General features: G+C 41.6%; 1 protein-coding gene across 8 annotated transcripts in view; it reads left to right on the forward strand.

Annotated features, from left to right (window-relative positions):
* CD86 (CD86 molecule) overlaps positions 1-23,640 on the forward strand; it is a 67,029-nt gene that overhangs the window by 35,918 nt on the left and 7,471 nt on the right. For 4 of the 8 annotated variants that reach the window (XM_006073429.4, XM_025284991.3, XM_006073428.4 and 1 more), the window contains 3 exons: positions 13,866-14,222; positions 16,035-16,340; positions 19,280-19,426. In XM_006073429.4, coding sequence (XP_006073491.3) covers positions 13,866-14,222; positions 16,035-16,340; positions 19,280-19,426 — 810 coding nt within the window. The remainder of the gene's footprint in view (positions 1-13,865; positions 14,223-16,034; positions 16,341-19,279; positions 19,427-23,640) is intronic. The other 4 variants (XM_006073431.4, XM_025285021.3, XM_006073430.4 and 1 more) reach the window with 2 other exon arrangements.

Genomic DNA, 23,640 nt, shown 5'->3' on the forward strand with positions numbered 1-23,640 from the left:
CATCACAACTGAGAACAGGTATCTCAGCTGATGGCGGGTCCAACATGAGATGGAGCCCACTCCTTCTTCCATCGTACACCTGTGGTTCTAGATGCACAGAGGAGGGCAGACTGGACTGTCCAGCAGTGCCCAGGGAGCTAGGGGAAGGTCCCTATTCTGACATGCCTGAAGCTTAATTCTTTTGCTCCTCTGTTCCCATTGCTGGCATTCTCACACCTTTGGGAAATGACAAACTGGCTTCTAAAAGTCTCCAGCTACCAACCATCATTGGTTTTCTTCTTCTCAACTGTCCCTCTCCCACCACCTCCTTCCCCCTGTCCTTCCCCCCAGCTCACACCCATAGAACATAGTTGGCACTTATTACTGGGAGGATCAAGGCACCCAGCCCTGCAACCACCTGATTAAATGCCCTTCAGCTAATCATATCAGCTGATTTACTATCAAGCTAAGGGGCTAAGCTTCAGGGCTTCTCACCTGCACAGCTCTTTCCAAACCACTCCAAGACCTCAGGAGGAGCCCTAACAGTGTGGTCATGGGTCTGAGGTCTTAGTAAAGTTTTCATTAGTAAGATATTTTAACTACAATAAGTTAAGACCACTGTCTCTTTCCACTGTGACTTCTTGACTTGTCTCTCTGCCACATTCTCCCCCTGTTGAGCAGTGTTGCAGTGGCCATGGGCATTTTGTTTTGTGTTCTGTATTCTGTTTCTTAAAGAGCTCTTCTCCACTCAAAATAAATTTAGTAGTGTCAGGCCTCAGAAAACTCAGACCTTCCCTGTTTGCTGCTTTGTCTGAGTTTAGTTTCTTCTGTAAACTGGGACTGGCCAAGGTTCCTGCCACCCATCTTGGGACTGGGTGCCCTTGGTTTCTCCTGACCCATCCCCGTCCTGCTGCTTGTCTTCCCCACCCTCGGCACTGAGAGGGAAGTGTCCCGGTCCTGGTGTGGGGCAGACGGGGGAGGGGTAGCCCACCTGCTGTTTGGCTGCAGCAGAACACAGGCTGCCCCTAACTAACTAGACTGGCCATGAGCTCACCTCCTCCCGTGGCTACACATAAGGCCCTTGGCCACTGACCTCACCCCTGCTGTGGTTGACAAAGAGTCTCCCTCAGATCGATGCTGGCTGGGACAGGCTTTTGGGGAAGTGTTTTCTGCTTAGCACCCTGGAGCTTGCTGTGTCTGTGCTATAGACATGTTACCTGATCTACAGATGGGCTAACTGATCACTGACTTAGGTCATAATACTAGCTTTCACCTCCCAGGACCAATATGATTTGCTATTTTAACTCTTGGGAAGGTAGAAGTTATGTGTGAGCAGGGGCAGAGAGAAAGGGGTTGAAGCAAAGCTTTGGAGAACATTATCCAGCAAGAACCTCTTCCCATCCCACTTCTAATTGTTTTATTTGACAAGCACACAGATGTATTGCTTAAAAACACTTTGTGCCAGGTACTGTTCTAGGCATTTTATAGATACTAACTCATTTAAACATCATCATAACTCTGTTTTAGGTCTTGTTATGATTCCCTCTTTTACAAATGTACAAACTAAAGCCCAGAGAGGTTAAGTAATTTGCTTAAGACAACATTGCTAATAAGTGGCAGAGCTTGAATTCATACCCAGCAGTATAGATGCAGCATCTGTTCACTTCACCTTGACATGCTGCTAGTTCTCCTAATTCTTGCTAGGGAACTCTCCATAATAGTAGGATTTGTCCCTTGGGCACCTAAACAGGTTTGATAGATCATGTGGCTTGTGCCTCAGTCAAGTTCACAATTTTCCCATCAAATACATCCTCCAAGTTCCCTGCAGTCAATACCTTAGCTGTCCCTACAGCTTGGGCCCTGGTCTTTCTCATACAGTGACCAGCCCCAGGTCTTATGACTTGGGAGGGAAGAAAGAAAAATGGTCTAAAAACAAATTTTCAGAAAAGTCTGAATTGAGACATCATTTACCCTTCTCCCCCTAAACTTTCTGACTCTGCGCATGGAAAGTGAAAATAAAACTGAGAAACCTTACCAAAATTGAGTCCAGGTGTCACTTTTGCCCTGGCTTTGCGTTTGAAACTGCTTGGACACTTCCTAACTTCTGAAAAGAGTTATCAATACTGAAATTTCAAAAATAACTCCCCCAAATGAAAGTCATTTAAGCTTTATGGTGATGAGAGAATAGTGGTTATATTTTTGGCAGTACAAATTTAAAGTGGGATAGAAGACAGTGACACTTGATTAGAAGATAACATTGCCAGTACTTCACACAGGATTAAAAATAGCAACAACAACAAAACAGATTTCATTCTTATGTAAAGAATGAAAAGGAATCCATCTGAATCTCATCCTCCTTCTCAGGGCACATCTCTGCTTACTGGGCTGGTGAGCAGTGACGGGCTTATAGGCAGGCATCCAAAGGGAGAAAGGGGATGCAATTGACCCAGCAAAAACACAGGGCTGAATAATTCATTTGACAGCAGATATAAAACAGTGCAGTGAAATAATTCTGTTTCTCCTTTTCCCCCTAATATGTTTTGTGTCTTTCCCTAGTCATGGAAATCAGACAATGTGTTTGCTGACTCTGCCCATGAGGCAAAAATTGAATGAGAGTTTGAAACCTAAAAGGGCAAGAAGGCAGCCTTCTTGCAGAATTAGATTCTAATTTGTATTTATTAGATTATAATTTGTGTTTAGATTATAATTTGTGCTTATAAAGCTAAAGGAATGTTGAGCTGCCACTAGCAAAGGTACCTCTAACTGTCCAGCTCTGTTTGCTGCAATCCCAGCACCTCCAGGAATACTTAAATCTGGAGTCAGAGTGGTATTTGGGAAATCAATAGTTCACACATCAGGAGGAAGTTTCTTCTTAGTTTGACTTCTGAAGGATGCTCTCTTATTGTCTGGAGGTTCTCTGGGTCCTAGGGCTTCTCATTTCTCTTGAACAATACTTCTGGTTGAACAATTAATATACCAGGAGTAGTTGGGGGTTATTCCTTCACTTTTAAGATTTACATAAAATTGGCTCAAACCTTCATTTTGTATCTGGTGTAAAGGTTTATTGTTTCCCCCGGATTTTTCCAGGTTCCTATATGGGTGGTTGCATATTTATATGGTTACTTTGACTCCCACTTCCTGTTGCTGTTATAGTGATCACTATAATCACAGAGGTGGATAGATAGTTCAGACCTAATTCCCAAATTCCCAAAGAAGTGTCATGAAGCCTCATGGTTTTCCTTTTGGAGTCACTCCTTTAAAATTAAGGTACTGTTTCAGGGGTCTTTGAAATACATGTATGCTTCCCAGTAGGGAGAATCTTACTTCTGAAGTAGTGGATCATTTTAATGTTTAGTAGATTCCAGAGAGAATGGGCTGTCAGACAAGTTAATTTAGTGGAAGATGGTCACTGAATAGGGTAAGTATAGCGTTGATTGACAGCAGGGGTGATATTTGTAGGGAACAGAGAGGCTCCAATGGCAAACAAACTACTTTAGGAAGAGGCAAGAGTTTGAGAGACTGTAGCTTGTTTTTCCTTTGTGAGAGATCTTAATACCATCTCCAAAGTATGCAACTCAGTCCCCTCGGTATGCTGAGATTCACAGAAGCAAAAACACTTGTAGCCCTTCCTTTATAGCCATTGCCAGCCATAGGGCTAAATTCCAGGACCTCAAAATTACAAAAAACTCTTTCAACATCCTCTAACAGTATTTACCCATTCTTGATTTCATTTTCACTTTCTTTCATTCCTTCTCCCTGTAGATGTCTCTATTAAAAAGTATTCAGCTCCCTGTACTATTTAAAAATCACTTCTCTGGTCCTTACAATAATGTTAACAGGCAAGAGAGTAAAAATAGTTATGTATAGTTGTGACCACAATATACATGCAAATCCCTGAATATTTTATTCAGTATTGTTTCATACACACTTGCTCAAGTTCCTAAGTTCCTTTCAGTTTTATAATTTTTGAAACTGTATTAGTCCAGTGAGTCAAAATGCTGTAATTTGCTTTATTTGTATGTGTGTGTTTTATTCATTCAGAAGTAATTGCCCCCTTTGTCTTATTTGATTTATGGTTGCTGAGGAGTTTTCATTCTAATTGTCACTGTTTTATAGGTGTTCTTTCTTCATTTTTTTTTTTAAGAATGATTCTCTTCTTCTTTGTAAATTTGAAAAAGTATTTGATATTTTTTGTTTAGCAGCTTCACCACAGTATATCTAGGTGCAGATTTATTGTCATTTATCTTCATTTATTGTCATGGTACTGAGTATGCATTTCTGATCTAAGGACTTGTGTCTTTCTCATTTCTGAATAATCACAATCTTTATCTCTTTAAATATTGTTTCTCTACCATTCCTCCCATTCTCTTCTTTTAGGAACTACTAGTACTTCTCTCGGAGAAGGCGATGGCACCCTACTCCAGTACTCTTGCCTGGAAAATCCCATGGTCGAGGAGCCTGGTGGGCTGCAGTCCATGGGGTCGCTAAGAGTCGGACACGACTGAGCGACTTCACTTTCACTTTTCACTTTCATGCATTGGAGAAGGAAATGGCAACCCACTCCAGTGTTCTTGCCTGGAGAATCCCAGGGATGGAGGAGCCTGGTGGGCTGCTGTCTATGGGGTCGCACAGAGTCGGACACGACTGAAGCGACTTAGCAGCAGCAGCAGCAGCAGCAGCAGCAGCAGTACTTCTCAGACTAACTCCTCTGAACTCTTAACCTATTTTTCCACATTTTCATTTCTTTCTCTCTCTGTGCAGCAGACCAGTCAAGAATCAAGTAGATCAGCACAGACATGGGGGTCTTCAGGCTGTTGAGGGCACTCAGATCAAAAGGCTCCAGCAGTTTTATGGGCCCTGGGGAGAGGTGGAAAGGAAGGATGAGGGGGAAGGGCTCAGAATGGAAATACTGAGTCTGCTGGGGAAAAGTAAGCCTGCAAGGTGAAAATGTCTCCAAACATAAGGCAGCCTCAGCAGAGGCATCTTATGAAAACCTCTGCCCAAGGCTCCAAATAAAGAAACTGCAAAACAAAGGTGCCTGGGCTACAGATACAAATATGTAAAAGAGCGTGACTGGCCGGTGAAGGGAGCAAATCCTTGACTGCAACTCCATTCCAAGGCTGCAATGTCTTATTGGCTGTGCAAAAAGACTGAAGTGGTGAGGCCTTGGAATAGAGTGTGCCTGGCCTTTTGGAAGATTGACAAGGAAGCCAGTGTATGGCTGGGGCAGAGTAAGTGAAGGGAAGACGTCTGCAAGGTACCAGGTTACATAAGACTTCATAGGTCACGGGAAGGATTGGGGTATAGTTCTCAGTGTGATGGGAAAGGATTTGGATATAATTTTCAGAATGATGAGAAGTCATCAGAGACTTTTGGACAGGAGTGTTATACTATCTGAGATGCATTTTTAAGGATCAATTGGGCTTAAGGAATTAGATTTGGGAACAAGGGTAGAAGTAGGGAGATAAGTTAGGAGGCAATTGCAATTATCCAATCAAAACGTAGTGGAAGTTTGACCTAGGGTACTATCTGCAGATACAGTGAGAAATATTCCAATTCATAACATATCCCAACGAAGTGGGAGAATTTATGGAGTGGTGGTAGGAGAAAGAATAAAATGAAAAGGTAAGAGGTGGTGGCCACAAGGTGAAGTGAAGTGAAGTGAAGTGAAGTCGCTCAGTCGTGTCCAACTCTTAGCGACCCCATGGACTGCAGGCTACCAGGCTCCTCCGTCCATGGGATTTTCCAGGCAAGAGTACTGGAGTGGGTTGCCATTGCCTTCTTCAGGGGAACTTCCTGGCCACAAGGTGAGATGCTTGCTATTGAGAGTTTTTAGGAGGTGAGGTGATAACAATAAGATCTGAATTCTGGTCCAGGGAGGAGATGGCTGGGGTAGAGAGGACAAGATAATGGAGGAAAAGAGGACAAGAAAGAGAGAAGTTGGGCATTGTGTGCAAGGGGCTGAAATTACCTAGACAAAGGCAGTGATGGGGAAGCTAGGAGCTCAGATCTTAAGTGAATAAGGAGGTGCCTAAGACAAGATGGATAACAACAGCTATGAGGGGCAGTGGGTGGTATAATCTGAGGGCTTGGACTTGCCAGGAGCTGAGTTTTTTGACATGTAATGATATGTTTTATATTTTATCTTATATAATACTTCATATATTTTAATAGATCATATTTCATATAATATATAGTATAGTTATATATTTCTATATTTTATAAAATATAGTTATATATTATAAAAGATATATACAATATATAAAAAATATATTTTATATATAAAATATTTATTTTATATAAATATTTATTTAAACATAAGTATTTATTTAAATATAAATTTATTTAAATATAAAATATTTATTTTATATATAAATATATATAATATAAATATATATTATATATAAAATATATATTTATAAAATATAAAATATATTTTATAATATATAAAATATAAAATTTTATAAAATATAATATATAGTTATATATTTTATAAAATATAAAATATACATTTATATATTTTATAAAATATATATTATATATAACATATATATAATATAATATATATATTATATGCCTATAATATATATACATAACTGTGTATGTATTTATAGCTATAATGGGATCACAGTGAGCATGAGATCAAAGCAAAGCTAGTCTTAACAGAAATATCATCTCAGTCATGAAAACTCTTGGAGAACCATCCATGCCCTAGTCACTACTTTAAGGGTGACGAGAGGAAATTGACCAGGATGTCAGAGTTTGCGAAAGAATGGAGTTTCAAGAAGGAGAGACAGCCAACAGTGCAGTGTTCAACAGTGTGGTCAGATAAGATAAGGTCTAAAAAGTATTCTGCATTTAACAATGGGGGGAAGCCAATGACAACACTTGACAGGGAAGTTTCATCAGTGAGGTGGAGACAGAGGCAGGGGTGGAGACAGCAATCACTGCTTCAGAGCAGATAAGATCAGTCACTCAGTTGTGTCCAACTCTTTGTGACCCCATGAATTGCAGCACGCCAGGCCTCCCTCCCTGTCCATCACCAACTCCCGGAGTTCACTCAGACTCACGTCCATCGAGTCAGCGATGCCATCCAGCCATCTCATCCTCTGTCGTCCCCTTCTCCTCCTGCCCCCAATCCCTCCCAGCATCACAGTCTTTTCCAATGAGTCAGCTCTTCACATGAGGTGGCCAAAGTACTGGAGTTTCAGCTTCAGCATCATTCCCTCCAAAGGAATCCCAGGGCTGATCTCCTTCAGAATGGACTGGTTGGATCTCCTTGCAGTCCAAGGGACTCTCAAGAGTCTTCTCCAACACCACAGTTCAAAAGCATCAATTCTTTGGCGCTCAGCCTTCTTCACAGTCCAACTCTCACATCCATACATGACGACAGGAAAAACCATAGCCTTGACTAGATGAACCTTTGCTGGCAAAGTAATGTCTCTGCTTTTGAATATGCTATCTAGGTTGGTCATAACTTTCCTTCCAAGGAGTAAGCGTCTTTTAATTTCATGGCTGCAGTCACCATCTGTAGTGATTTTGGAGCCCAGAAAAATAAAGTCTGACACTGTTTCCACTGTTTCCCCATCTATTTCCCATGAAGTGGTGGGACCGGATGCCATGATCTTCGTTTTCTGAATGTTGAGCTTTAAGTCAACTTTTTCACCCTTGTCTTTCACTTTCATCGAGAGGCTTTTGAGTTCCTCTTCACTTTCTGCCATAAGGGTGGTGTCATCTGCATATCTGAGGTTATTGATATTTCTCCTGGCAATCTTGATTCCAGCTTGTGTTTCTTCCAGTCCAGGGTTTCTCATGATGTACTCTGCATAGAAGTTAAATAAAAAGGGTGACAATATACAGCCTTGACGAACTCCTTTTCCTATTTGGAACCAGTCTGTTGTTCCATGTCCAGTTCTAACTGTTGCTTCCTGACCTGCATACAAATTTCTCAAGAGGCAGATCAGGTGGTCTGGTATTCCCATCTCTTTCAGAATTTTCCACAGTTTGGAATTGTGATCCACAATTGTGGATCCACACAGTCAAAGGCTTTGGCATAGTCAATAAAGCAGAAATAGATGTTTTTCTGGAACTCTCTTGCTTTTTCTATGATCCAGCGGATGTAGGCAATTTGATCTCTGGTTCCTCTGCTTTTTCTAAAACCAGCTTGAACATCTGGAAGTTCATGGTTCACATATTGCTGAAGCCTGGCTTGGAGAATTTTGAGCATCACTTTACTAGCATGTGAGATGAGTGCAATTGTGAGGTAGTTTGAGCATTCTTTGACATTGCCTTTCTTTGGGACTGGAATGAAAACTGACCTTTTCCAGTCCTGTGGCCACTGCTGAGTTTTCCGAATGTGCTGGCATATTGAGTGCAGCACTTTCACAGCATCATCTTTCAGGATTTGGAATAGTTTAACTGGAATTCCATCACCTCCACTAGCTTTGTTCGTAGTGATGCTTTCTAAGGCCCACTTGACTTCACATTCCAGGATGTCTGGCTCTAGGTGAGTGATCACACCATCGTGATTATCTGGGTCATGAAGATCTTTTTTGTACAGTTCTTCTGTGTATTCTTGCCACCTCTTCTTAATATCTTCTGCTTCTGTTAGGTCCATACCATTTCTGTCCTTTATCGAGCTCATCTTTGCATGAAATGTTGCTTTGGTAACTCTGATTTTCTTGAAGAGATCCCTAGTCTTTCCCATTCTGTTGTTTTCCTCTATTTCTTTGCATTGATTGCCGAAGAAGGCTTTCTTATCTCTTCTTGCTATTCTTTGGAACTCTGCATTCAGATACTTATATCTTTCCTTTTCTCCTTTGCTTTTCACTTCTCTTCTTTTCACAGCTATTTGTAAGACAACCATTTCGCTTTTTTGCATTTCTTTTCTATGGGAATGGTCTTGATCCCTGTCTCCTGTACAATGTTATGAACCTCATTCCATAGTTCATCAGGCACTCTATCTATCAGATCTAGTCCCTTAAATCTATTTCTCACTTCCACAGTATAATCGTTAGGGATTTGATTTAGGTCATACCTGAATGGTCTAGTGGTTTTCCCTACTTTCTTCAATTCAAGTCTGAATTTGGCAATAAGGAGTTCATGGTCTGAGCCACAGTCAGCTCCTGGTCTTGTTTTTGCTGACTGTATAGAGCTTCTCCATCTTTGGCTGCAAAGAATATAATCAATCTGATTTCGGTGTTGACCATCTGGTGATGTCCATGTATAGAGTCTTCTCTTGTGTTTTTGGAAGAGGGTGTTTGTTATGACCAGTGCATTTTCTTGGCAAAACTCAATCAGTCTTTGCCCTGCTTCATTCCGTATTCCAAGGCCAAATTTGCCTGTAACCTCCAGTTGTTTCTTGACTTCCTACTTTTGCATTCCAGTCCCCTATAATGAAAAGGACATCTTTCTTGGGTGTTAGTTCTAAAAGGTCTTGTAGGTCTTTTACTTAGTCTTTCAGAAAAGTTAACTCTAAGAGAAAGAGGAACTACAAGCAGTAGCAGAGGCTACTGCTGAAATAACTGCTGGGAGGAAGGGAGAGGGTTTACCAAGTACAGTGAGCAGCCCAGAGGCCAAGTTAAGTGAACTAGAGACACATGATTTGTAATGTTGCGAGTCTAATCAATTGAATAATTTTCTCCAGGAGTATTCAAACATTCAGTCATAAGAACAGATATGTAGATCAAAAGTAGATTGCTTTTGGAATGAAATCTGCACAAAAGGGCAAGTTTATGGAAGTTGCTTGCAAAGGAATGATTGAAAATATACACTATTGCTGTACTATCCAATATGATAGCCACTAACCACATAAGGCTATTTAAATTTAAATTATCTAAAATTAAGTAAGATGAAAATTAAGTATCTTAGTCATACTTTTAAGAGACTGCTTTTGGAAAGCACTGCATTATAGGGTATAGACTGGATAGAGTTGAAGTCATGAGGAAGTTGAGGAACAAATGAAGGTATTTAAGATCAAATCTTGGAAGATGATATCTTGCAGACAGAGATTGGCACACTGAGGTTTAAGATTATAGGGACAGAGATGTTCTTAGCAATAAGATTTAGGATTATGTCACGGGAAAGGAGTTCCTGAAATAGCCTGTGGATGAAGACCTTTCAAGGGGCAAAGATCAAAGAACATTGAGGCATGGTTGCTGGTAAACTTATCCATGCCAAAGCCACCTTTGATATTTGATAGGAACAATTGATTAGAAAGAAAGACTTTGCATCTAATGCCAAAAATCTTCAGTGAGTAAGGAAGTAGTGACAAATGATTAGTAGCTAAGAGCAGTGAAAGAAGAGAACACCTCAAAGGGGGAAGAGTGTTACTAAAGGTCACTGTAAAGTGTCATAAAACAAGCAGTGGCTGGGGGCAAAAGCACAACCTTATGGGAAATATTTGATGAAGAGGCTGAAGACATAAAAGAGTTTATGACAATGGAATGACACTGGTAGAGCTTTGAAGTAAGTTTAGTAAAAGAAGGGAAATTCATGAGTACACATAAGCATAGTAATATGAGGAAGAGATGACCTAGAAAACATAAGATATGCATTTGGGTAGTAGCTGGGGAAAACTGAAGTCCTGGCTGGGGTCAGAGACCTCACAAAGAGAAGACTAGTTTCTGCGTGACAGCCAAACAGTATCTTGGTGATAATCCTCAGCTGATAAAGTGGACTTTATCAGCAATGTCTTCCTGATAGAGGCATTTTTGAAAGAAATGTCTCCAGCTGATTTGGGAGGTGTCTAGATGGATTCTTGAGTGACCATCTCCTAACATGTGCTATGTGCTAAGTCACTTGAATCATATCCGACTCTTTGCAAGTCTATGGACTGTAGCCTGCCAGGCTCCTCTGTCTAGGGGATTTTTCAGGCAAGAAAACTGGAGCAGGTTGCCATTTCCTCCTCCAGGAGATCTTCCTGAACCAGGGATCCCTTATGTCTCCAGCACTGGCAGATGGGTGCTTTACCACTGGCATCACCTGGGAAGCCTGTTATAACTAGACCCAGACCATTTCTATGACTCAAGTGCCAGGGAAGAGAATCTCAATGTTTAACCTCCAGGGGAGCCCAGTGAGTACAGTATCTGGGTGGCCTTAAGTTTAGGGTCGTAACAGGGGAAGCCTGAAGCCAGTTAGAGAGAGCAGACTTTGAGCTAAATCTTCCCTATATCGTCAGAGAAGTGATTAGCATGCATATCTCCGAGTTAAGTCATGGAAGCCAGTGGTTGGTGGGGAACTATGGAGTCTAAGTTGTGAAATACTTTCAGTTCCACTCAAAAGGGACTTCAGAGTGATTTCCACTCCAGGGTAAAGAGAGAAGGTTTGGGGAGGGATGGGTGGAAACAGATTTTTCCTATTTCATCATCACTCTTTTCCACTGGAGACAGAGATAGAAATACTCTACTGCGGCTTTTCAAACTGGAGATCTATTACAAATGCAGACTGACTCAGAAGGTCTAGGGTAGGGCTAGAAATACTGCATTTACAGACCACACTTTCGGTTGTTAGATGAGAGAGGAGCGGTTGGATGGGTGGAAGAAAAATTCCTTCTTATCTTTGAGAGAGGGAGCCTGTGGGTCATGGACGCGTCCATCAGTGGAGAGAGCAGGCAGGCAGGAGAAGAGTTACTGTGAGGCTGTGTGGAGACGCAACCCTAAATCAGGAAGACAGAAGCCAAAGGCAAAGTAATTTCCCGGCTAGAGGCACAACTGACTGCTGAGTAATAATATACCGTGTCAGTTAACTGACAGAATTTTCAACTATGTATTTGGTTTCTCTACTAGGTCATCTGCTCTATATCATATGGCAAATGTGTGGTAAAACCAGTATGAGTTTTCCCAGAGATAGTTGCTAGAAGCTTTTACAGCAGGTGGTACCCTTAGATTATCATTCAATTCAGTTCAGTTCAGTCGCTCAGTCGTGTCCAACTCTTTGCGACCCCATGAATTGCAGCAGGCCAGGCCTCCCTGTCCATCACCAACTCCCAGAGTTCACTCAGACTCACATCCATCGAGTCAGTGATGCCATCCAGCCATCTCATCCTCTGTCGTCCCCTTCTCCTCCTGCCCTCAATCTTTCCCAGCATCAGGGTCTTTTCCAATGAGTCAGCTCTTCACATCAGGTGGCCAAAGTATTGGAGTTTCAGCCTCAACATCAGTCCTTGCAATTATCGTTCAGAGTTTAGCAAAGGAACAGCATTATCCCAGGAGTGCCTGGTAAGGTTACTGAATGCAGAAAGTCTTCTTTAAGTTCCCCTTTCACTGTTCCAAGTACCCAGGTAGATTTTCCCACCTTCTCCAATATGGGAATGCATGCTGTACAGAGACTGTACTTTATACTTTCAAAGGCTTCACAGTGTTCTAGTGAGTATAATGCAACAAGCAGTGATTCGAACTTGTTCAAACTCTCACTGATGCCTGGAGTCCCTTCCCATAGAGTTCAAGACCACCCCAACCCCCTCCTTGCTTATCCATTCTCACTGGGCTACTCTGCACACACTTCAGTTTTGCCAAGTGCATATCACTAATATTTCTCTCTTAGAAAGAAAAACCCATTTCCCTTAAGAAGAGAAACCCATTGATCATTTCAATTTAAGTTCTCCTACCACCACCCAAGAACACCTCAAGTAACATCTCTCATCTCCCTCACCAACCTACCTCTCCTTTCCTCCTTAATGTCAATATCCCTTTACTGAAGTCTGGAATGACAAAGCTTAATTAGAACCATCCTAATTCCATTCCCAGAGTGGCATCTAACTTCACGTTAACTAAGAAACAGCATTTCACAACCTAACCCTGTACTTCTCACTAACCACAACTTAATTTCTTGGCAAGTTTCAAGTAATTCCGTGATCCAGAATAAATTCTACAAAAACCCTATAATCCATTGCATTTAAGGAGTTATGTGGCCCAAATATAAACCCCAATATGCCCTCAGGAATGAAAGCCTTTCTCTGAACCCTCCCAGCACATTCTCTAGGGTTTGAAAAAGTTTCCAAAAGCAAATGCATGCATGCTGAGGAGAGCAAGTTTGTGGTACCTGGGGATTCCCCAATACTCCAAAAGTACATCCTCACCTTCCCACTTATGATTCATTTCCAGCATTTCATTCATGTACCTAAAATGGTCTTTGACCACCACATCCCAAAACAACCATTATATTTGCCCAGTTCTCTTTCTGATCTCTGAAAGAGCTTAGAGAGGTTACAGAATAGAGGCCTTGGTTGACAATTTGTGTCATTTCCAAACTGTTTTTTCTCCTTGAAGGAGCTGGCTGTGGGAGAAGCAGTCGTGAGGGAAGCTCTATAAAGGGAACTATTTGAATTTTAAAGATGTTATTCACTATGATCCCCAGCTACAAGGCATAATGAAAGGAAGGATATCACATTTGTTACCATGGTCAGAAATCTTTTCTCCATAGCAGGCCAAGGAATTAGGGAATAGGAAAAGGAGGGGGAAACTTTCAGTCATGGTGAAGAAGTACTGGAGCCTATAAGAGCTACAGTGGAAAGAATTAATATTCAGATTATAGGAAGGTAACCAATGGGTGAATGAGTTATATAATTCTGCTGGCTTTTCCTGTTCTGGCATTTAAATTCACAGAACCACAGTACTGGAAAAAACCTCAGAATGTTTAGTCCACTCGTTCATTAAACAGATAAGAAAACTCCATAGGAGTTGCAGTTTGCACAAAGCCAACCAGTTAGCAGTAGAATCAGGACAAAAACCCCTTCCTTTCTCCACATACCAGTGTGTATGCACGGTTCCAGAGTTTAATATCTACTTCATCAAGATCATTACTAAGAAGATAGTAACTGGGTATTGTATAAAGAGAAATGGGGTTTCTGGGATTTTTATTTTTCCCTCTTGTTTCTCCTTCCCCAGTTTCCACCGTTCCTTTTTCAGGTGCTGCTTCCTTGAAAAGTCATGCCTTCTTCAACGAGACTGGAGAACTGCCATGCTACTTTCCAAACACCCAAAACCTCAGCCTGGACGAACTGGTGATATTTTGGCAGGATCAGAATAAGTTGGTTCTCTATGAGCTATTCAAAGGCCAAGAGAAGCCCAATAATGTTCATCCCAAGTATATAGGCCGCACAAGCTTTGACCAGGACAGTTGGACCTTGAGACTCCACAATGTTCAAATCAAAGACACAGGCTCGTATCAATGTTTCATCCATCATAGAAGGTCCCAAGGATTGGTTTCCATCCACCAGATGAGTTCTGACCTGATAGTGCTGGGTATGTAGTCAATGGTGTGTTCAGATCCCAGGCCTTCTCAGATGAGACTGCAATAGGTGGGGAAGAGGGTACCTCAAGAGAGAGGCAGAGGACAGCCAGTCCTGGGAAGCCCTCCTGAGGGGAATGCAGGGCTTGGGAGTAGGGAACTAAAAATCCTTTGTACTTTTTATGGTTTACTTCTGAAGCATCTGTAAGAATTTGCTTTAGGGACCAGCTAGAGCTAACTAAACCAAGGTAATGCAGCTAAGTGAAAACCATGGGTGATTTGGACATTATTAAGTTTATATGAACCATATAGGTCTCTAATCTCTTTTACATTCATTTTTTCTTTTAGTCCAAGATTTCTCACCCACTAAATCTTTGCCTGGAGCTCTTAGCCTGGAGTTTGCAAGGGTGACAGCTGGCTAATTGGAGATTTCCCTTCAGTCTCCTGGAGGTTGCTTACAACTTGCTTGTTGCCCAATCATGAGCCCAGAAGACAGGAGGGAAATAACCCAAGGCACACAATCCAAAAGCTGACAAACCAACTCCTCTATTTTTCCAGGCCTTGAAAAAACCTAAATGTCACTACAGAATTTTTAAAATTAAAATACAGTAAAATTAATCATTTTTATCTTGGTGTACAGTTCTATTAATTTGAACTTAGGTACAGATATATGTAACCAGCAATACAAAGAAAATGAAAGTGTTAGTCGTTCAGTCGTGTTCGACTCTTTGTGACCCCTTGGACTGTAGCCCACCTGACTCTTCTGTCCACGGGATTCTCTGGACAAGAATACTGGAGTGGGTTGCCATTTCCTTCTCCGGGGGATCTTCCTGACCCAGGGATCTAATCTGGGTCTCCTGCATTGCAGGCAGATTCTTTATCATCTGAGCCACCAGAGGTCAGTAACCAGCAATATAAATAGGATACAAATCATTTTCATCACCCTAAAAAAAAATTTCCCCATGCTATGCCCTTCTAATCATATGCTCTCTATACCCATAACCCCTGTTTTGCATCCTATAGACTTATCTTTTGTGACTATCACATAAATGAAGTCATACAGTATGTAATCTTTAAAAACCAGCTACTTTTATTTAACATAATGCCTTTGAGAGTCATCCAAGTTGTCACATGTATCAAAAGTCTGTTCCTTGTTACTATGAATAGTAACATTTTTGTTTATCCATTCAACCCATAGAAAGACATTGGGTTGTTTTCATTTGGGGGCTATTATGAACAGAACAGCTATAAACATTCATGTACAAGTTTTTGTGTAAATCTCTATCTGGATAGATACCCAGGTGCAGAATTACTAAATCCAGAATAACTATTGTTAATGAGGTTTAAAGTAGGCAACACCTTGGCAATCTACCTTCTATTGCCACATCACATACAAGCAGAATGCTTAAGTAGTGGGTTGATAGAGCAAAACTTGTAAAGATAGCACACAAATCACTGAAATTATAGAAACAATACACTCAACTATGAGTTAGTATGTAGAACCTGCACAGTACCTAGTGATTAGAGAAGGAGAGTAAGGGATTTGGCTGGCAGAAGGGGCTAGCCCTCCTGTGGCTCAGAGAGCACCTCCTTGATTGGGGTAAGCAGGAAGCATGGTGGCCCCGAACTCCATTCCTGAAAATAAATGTGGAATCATTACATGGCTCTCACCATGGGCCAAGGCCCACAATTTAGACACCCTAAGGCTGCCAAGCATACTCCCAATGAGTTCCCAGAGTACCTAGTTATCTGCTATTCCATTCCAGATACATCAAATTTAAACTGATTTCTTTCTTTCATTTTTTGTATCCCTATTCTGCTTTCAGCTAACTTCAGTCAACCAGAAATAAGTCTAATTGCTAACCAAACAGAAAAGTCTAACATCATCAATTTGACCTGCTCATCTACACAAGGTTACCCAGAACCTCAGAGGATGTATGTGCATCTAAACACTACAAATTCAACTAGCACCTATGATGCTGTCATGAAGAAATCTCAAAATAATATCACAGAACTATACAATGTTTCTATCAGCGTGTCTTTTCCCATCCCTCCTGAAACAAATGTGACCATCTTCTGTGCCCTGCAACTTGAGCCAACGAAGATAATTTTATCTCAACCTTACAATATAGGTAAGCTTGCTTCCCCAGACTGTTATGTTTATCAGGTATAATACACAGATGGGTAAGGCAGATAATCTAATGTCCCCTGCTTGCCAGGAAGCCTTCAACTGGGCCATTTTAGGATACTGTAAGGAAGGACCTAGACAGACAGCTCCTGTTTCTACAAGGTCCAGGAGGCTATGAACTTATGGTGCACTTGAGGACGCATATTCTTAGCCCTGACACTGGCCTGGTGTTTTGGGTTGCCTTTTGATAGAAGACTTTGAAGTTTAGGTCAGAAAATGCAACATTTCTCCAGGCTAGAATTCTCTCATTCATTAAAACACACACATGTGTATACATACATGTTATGAATACAGAACCATTCTAGACATTGTTGGTGGCAGAGGAGAAAACCAAAAAGTATAAAACATACTCTCTGCTCTCAGGGACCTTCTCATAGAACCGGAACCCCATGATGTACACACATGGTAAACTGGATTTAAAAAGACTGAATTGAAATCTAAATTATATCCTATGGAAATATACAACTAAATTTAAAAACAAGAGTGACTGACAATAAGATTTACAGGCATTCAGAGATAGGCAAGTTCCTTGAGGGTCATTGAAGGCTTCCTAAAGGAAATGGGATCTTATATTACCGTAACAGAAATAACTGGGCTGAATAAGTGTGGTAAAGAGATGACAGGTACTTGTGGTAGCTTCTGAAAATTCTGAAACAGCATCCAGACTTGGGTGGTTAGAGGGCCACCATCAATTAGTAGCACCTGCCGTGGGCACAGGTAATGGTGGCCATCAGTACACATGTCAAGGAAACACTCAGAAGCAGAAATGCTTGTGGCGTGTCGATGGTGTAGTATGGGACCAGTCCCACTGGAGGAAAGGGATGAAACTAAGCAGTGCCCACTAATAGGAGCCTGCTATCTTAAATTCCTGGCTTTGCCCTGGAATACAGCCTCATTTGAGGCTCCACTTCTGAGGAGTGGTAACTGAAAAATTCTTCTGAAATAAAGGCAGTCTGCACCCACACTGCCTTTAACACTGCTTATTCCAATCCCAACCCTACCCCCACCCATCTGCCTTCTGCTTGCCCTGGCCCCCTCCTCCAGCTCTGGCCCCTTGGTTTGCCCCGTCCTAAGCATCCCTCCAGTTCCTTGCTCCATCCTCTGGCTTTGACAGCTACACTCTCCTGGTGTCTCATTGTTTAAATATAACTTGGCCTCGAGATGCATTCTATTTTTTTGTGTGTGTGTGTATATATATATATATTTAATTTTGGGTGGTGCTTGGTCTTTGTAGACGCACACAGGGACTACTCTTCCTTGCAGTGCAGGGGCTCTAGGCACATGGGCTTCAGTTGTGGCATGCGGCCCCAAGAGTGGGGACTCAGTAGTTATGGTACATGGGCTTAGTTGCTCCAATGCATGTGGAATTTTCCTGGACCAGGAATCAAACCCATGTTCCTTGCATTAGCAGGTGGATTCTTAACCTCTGTACCCCCTGGAACTCACCCCTACCAGCCAGCTTAGCTGTACCAGTAGGCCAGTCCTCTCTCCTGATGCTGATTTCCTTCTGATCACCTCTCACTCTTAACAGTTAAGTAAATGGCATGGTCACCCTGCCTGTCCTGGTTGCTTCTACTATAGCCTCTCTTGGGCTGCTAGAAGCCTCTCCCACACTGTCCTGAGATTTAGCAACTTCTTGGCGCTGCCACCATCACCAAAGATGAAACACCCTGCGGCTCTCTGCCATGATTCCCACAGGTACAGGGTCCTTCTACCGCTACAGCCTCGTCATGGCTCACCTTTCTGCTGCTTCTCAACTGCTACCAAAACATTCCTCACTGCCACCATCTTCAGAAATGTTTCAGCTCCAGCTGCCTCAGGAAGATGGGGCTTGCCTCTCTGGGTCCCTATTCTCTGGCTAGATCAGAGATAGGTTAGGCCCCACATCAAGGAACATTTCTGGGGTATCCAAAGGTGGCAGCCTCCATGACAACAAGTATTACCCTCCTTTACTGGGATGCCAGACAGGCTCAAGTGAGGTTAAACTGGGACAGACTCAAAAAGTATTGAATGTGACCTGCAGTGCCAACAACTCCTTTTCTTAAGGTCCCAGGAACACGGTATAGGTCCACAAACTGCCCCTAAGCTAATGGGAGGTCAACTGGTCCTAGTCTCCTGTTATTTGAGATTAACTACCAGACTTGTTCTTATAAATGTCTATAAAATGGGCCACTCAGCTCTATTTCTCCTTCCCAAAGTCTATCTTACTAACTTCTTGGAACTTTAGGCATCCATGAGCAAGGAAGTAAGTCCTGATTTCTCAGGAGCTGATTCTGACCCTGATTCCTCAGGGCATTAAGAAATATCAAAGGTTTACCAGTAGGTGGGACATGTTGAAAGCCATGCTGATAAAGTCCATTGTGACATCAGGGGGAAAAACAAATAAATGTGGAGACTGGAGGCCTATGAGGAGGCTGTTATGTCTGTCGGGGTGAGAAGTGTCTGGAGCCTGATACTCAGATGATATTGGACAGAGGACTTATTCCAAGGGAAAATTCAGGACCATGGAGGGGGTTGAGGAAGCAGGATGCTGCCCAGCTGACTGTACCTTCAGAGCTTCAGTGTACATACATTGCCCAGATTCCAAAACCAAGGGCCAAGTTGACCCTCTTCTAGATCAGGGTCACTGTCATCCCAGCCTCTGTGAAGGGAAGGCAAGACAGCTAGTCCAGGCAATGGATCAGAGTCACTGGCTTGGTTCTCAGTCAGTTGCTGAGGCCCTGAGACTAGGATTCTCTATGGCCCAACTCATGTGAGTTTCAGGCTCCTCTGGCAGTAGAGCCCTGAGGAGATGCTGGCATGTAAAGAAAGAGAAGAGCAGTAATTATAAAAACTTTCATAATCAACCTTCCTGGCTGATTGCAAACTTGGGTTCATTTTTAGATGCAAAGTCACCTGTGCCAAGCCCCCCTGTCCCAGACCACATCTTCTGGATTGCGGCTCTACTTGTAACAGTGGTCGTGTGTGGGACGGTGTTTCTAACACTAAAGAAAAGGAAGAAGAAGCAGCCTGGCCCCTCTAATGAATGTGGTGAGTCAGTGCTTGTCCTCTCGGCAGATTGCCACTTTGCAGCTGTTTCCCGATCAGCTGCCTTCTGGAGCTCCCTGGCTGAGCCCAGGCTGGCAAAGAGTCAGCAAGTGTTTGGAGGAAAAGATTCTCCCAGGGTCTGGAGCCCATATAGATGGGAGTAAGAGCCAATAAGGTGGCTCTGGCTTTCCAGGAAAGGCAATGTTTCTAATCTAAGGTTTACAAATGTACTCCTCATTTCCAGACAAAGCTAATTATTCCTTGGTTTACCTACTTCATTGGGTCACTGTGAGAATTCATTGAACTAAAAGGGTGAAAACACTCCTCAACATTCATGATTATGGACCTGATGGTGTTCAAGCAAGGCTGTTTGGTGGGAGAAGGGGAGGATTAGATGACCACAAGATTTTCCTTCTCATCTATTAAAAGTCTTGGTTTCCTAAGAAGTAAGTTAGATGAATTACGCCCCACTGATTTTAAAATATAATATTAATTCTTAGTGATTACCAAGTAGGACATATCCATTACCACATACACTGAACATAAAAATTGCCTAAAGTTCCACTAGTAAGAAAAAAAATGATTATGCAGACATTTTAGTGTGTATCTTCCAGATTTTTCTGTATATTAATCTGTTATTTTTCCACAAATGGGATAGTATTATGAAGACTGTTTTTCACAATTTGGATAATGTAACATACTGTTTTCAAACTGTTTTATACTAAATGTAGGAAGAAAATTTTTAGTGCCACTAAGTATTATTCTGTAGTATCATTCAAAATAGCCCCAACATACTCCATTATGTGGATACGCCTTAATTGATTTAACTAAGTCCTTTCTGTTGGACATTTGGGTTGCTCCTATAGGTTTCCTGTTGTAAACAACACTGCATTGAGTAGCCTCCTCATTGACTTCTGTTGTAAAAATGTCCTATGTTTAATGTGGGCAAAGTGGTCCCTGCCTTTATAAGAATTCCATGCCTGTTTGTGATTAGGGCTGGTTTGGATGATGTTGTAAGATAAAGTTGGACTTTATCTCACTAATTGCCTCCAGTAAAAGTTTGGTTGGTGCTAAGAATTAAGGTAAAACCTTCTCACTCATTTATGGTAAAAAGCACAAGATAAGTAATGCTTCTGGTCAGCATCTTAAGAGTGCAGGTACAAATTTTAAGAAAATAAATAGATGACATCAGTAGTCATTCATTTCATCCTGTTGTATTCCAAAAACAGTAAATTTGGAAGTGATAATCCAGTTTCAATACATTGACACTCAGCTCTATTTCTCCTTCCCAAAGTCTATTTTACTAACTTCTTGGAACTTGAGGCATCCGTGAGCAAGGAAGTAAGTCCTGATTTCTCAGGAGCTGATTCTGACCCTGATTTCCTCAGGGCATTAAGAAATATCAAAGGTTTACCAGTATGTGGGACATGTTGAAAGCCATGCTGATAAAGTCCATTGTGACATCAGGGGGAAAAACAAATAAATGTGGAGACTGGAGGCCTATGAGGAGGCTGTTATGTCTGTCGGGGTGAGAAGTGTCTGGAGCCTGATACTCAGATGATATTGGACAGAGAACTTATTCCAAGGGAAAATTCAGAGCCATTCAAACTGCCAAAGCACAGAGTGTGCTGAGAGATTTCTGTGATATAAAAGTGTAAAAATCACAGCGCAGGGTCAGGTTACAGATGTATCATGTTTGTCCAGGCTTTGACTTTTCAAAGCGAGAGTTTTTAACTTCTATTTCTCTCTCAATCTCATTGCCATTTAGATTTAAGTAAATGTGCAGATGCAACCTTCTGCTTGGAAATAAGCTGTTTCCTAAATTTGCTTTTGCAATGCAATGATTAGCTTATGCAGGCTTCCCAGGTGGCTCAGTTGTAAAAATCCACCTGCCAGTGCAGAAGACGCAGGAGATACGAATTCGATCCCTGGGTTGGGAAGGTTTCCTGCAAGAGGAAGTGTCCGAGAAAAGTCCCACAGACAGAGGAGCCTGGCCAGCTACAGTCCATAGGATCACAAAGAGCTGGTCGTGATTTAGTGAGTGAGAACTCACACACAATTAGCTTACAAATGAAACAAAGCAAAGGGATGGAGGAAAGGCAAGTAAAAATGTCTCTTCCCCTAAGAAGCAGTCAGAAAAATTCAGGAGACTAGATGAGAAAGTTAAAGGGGACATGTCTGTACATATGAGAGTGCTGGAAAGATGTTCAAGAAGCTATCTGTTGCATTTGAGATGGTCAGATTGAGATACGAGTGTTAAAGGGCAGAAAACCGCAGGAAAGAGCATAGTACATACACAAGCCTCTCAAGAATATGACAGAGTATACTGGTAGGAAACATCGTTTGGTCAGATAGTCACCTGTGCCAGCAAATTTGGTCAAAGAGAATAGCCTTGATATCACTGGAGAAGGGCGAGGTACTAAGGAACCGGGCCACATAGATATGAGATGTCTGTAAAAGTGGGTTCTGTAACTTTAGCAATGTCTGCACTTGCTTGTGGATACCCTTGGCATTGGCTGTATGATAGGCAGAATAATGCCACCAACAAGATATCCACCTCATATACCCCAGAATCTACAATAAGTTATCTTACATGGAAAAAGAGATTTTTCATATATGATTAGTATACTGACTTCAAAATGATGGGATTATCCTGGATTATCCAGGTAGACCCAATCTAATCATGTGAATCAGAGAAACTTTCCCATCTGGATTAGAAAAATAAAATGGAAGGAGAGAGCCAAAGCTTGAGACAAGCTCAACCCACCACTGCTGCTCTTGAAGACAGAGGAAGGGGCCCTGAGCCAGGAAATGTGGATGGCCTCTAGAAACTGGAAACGGTCCTCAGCTGGCCACGAAAGCAAGCAAGGAAATGGGAATCTCAGTCCACAAGGGACCAAATTCTGCCAATAAGTATGGAAACAGTCATGACCTACCCACAGAGAAACAAGCTTACTGATGAGTAGAAATTTCTCCAACAATGCAGCTTCCTCCTAATCCAATATTCCTTTGCTCAGAGTACACAGCTCTCCAACTAACTAACTTGGTGTCAAAAGTCCTTTCCAGTGTTTGTTTGGTAATTCCAGTTTTTCTCTTCCTTGGCCATACATATTTACCCTTTTTAGGTTGTTAAATGAATAAAAGGGAAAGACCATGGTTGTTCTAGCTGGTTTCTTATCCCTCTTCTCTATTTTGGTTTTGTCAAATAGGGCAGTGAAGGCATGAGAAATTGCAACCTTAAATCACTGTCTTTTCCCAATCAGAAGTTACCCTGTCAGCTTACCTACTGGGGAGAAAGACTAAAATAGCTCCTCTTAAAGTTTTACTTCCTCATTTGTGTCTTGTGTGACTAAAATTTGTATTATAATAGTGCTTAGCAACCTCCAGTTTTTATAACTTGCCCCCCTCCACCAAATCTGGGACAGTCTCAGCTCTTTCAAGAATGATTTCTTAAAGGACAAATGTATTTTCCAAAATAAAAAAAACAGAAACTTTCACAGAGCTTAAAAAATGAAACCAGGAGACCTCATCAATCTATCCTTCAAAATGCTAAATTTGTAATCAAATCCAAAAGTTTAGAATCCATCTTCTTATTGCTGCTTTCATTTTAAAACAAGCCTTTTTTAAAATGGTGGTGATTTTGTCATGAGTATGAAAGGATAATGTAATTATTTGTGTTAGTGTACAGATATCCTGAAGTACTATATTCAGTTATAAGCACTGTTATTTGTAAGAGAACTTTGACAAAAATAGAACCTAACCAGATTTATAAAGTATCTGGAAGATCAGTCAAATAAGAAATAACTGAGAATGCTCAGCCAGGACAAAAAGCCTTGAGGAGTACACAAGTGCTGCCTTTAAATATAGAAAAACTGCTACAGGGTACAAGATCATACTTAACTGAGGCTCTAAAGGACATCTTATTGACAAAAGTTATAACAAGGTAGAAGGAAATAAGAGTCTTTTCTAACAATTAAAGCTCTTTTAAAATTATATAGAAGACACAGACTTCTCTCTCCTCCCAGGAAGGATTAACCGCTACAGAAATTGCCCTCCTGCAGTAAAACAACTAGAATCAGCAAAATATATGTGACAGCTGTTTTCAGACATTGGGCAACAGGCTACAGAAAACTGTAGTCCCTAAGAGAAGGGAAAAGATGAGGTGAGCCCTGTGATTGTCCACAACCTCCTGGCTGGAGTCAGTTTCTAGGCTGCTC

Source organism: Bubalus bubalis, chromosome 1 (genome assembly GCF_019923935.1).
Source record: "Bubalus bubalis isolate 160015118507 breed Murrah chromosome 1, NDDB_SH_1, whole genome shotgun sequence".
NCBI classification, from domain to species: Eukaryota; Metazoa; Chordata; class Mammalia; order Artiodactyla; family Bovidae; genus Bubalus; species Bubalus bubalis.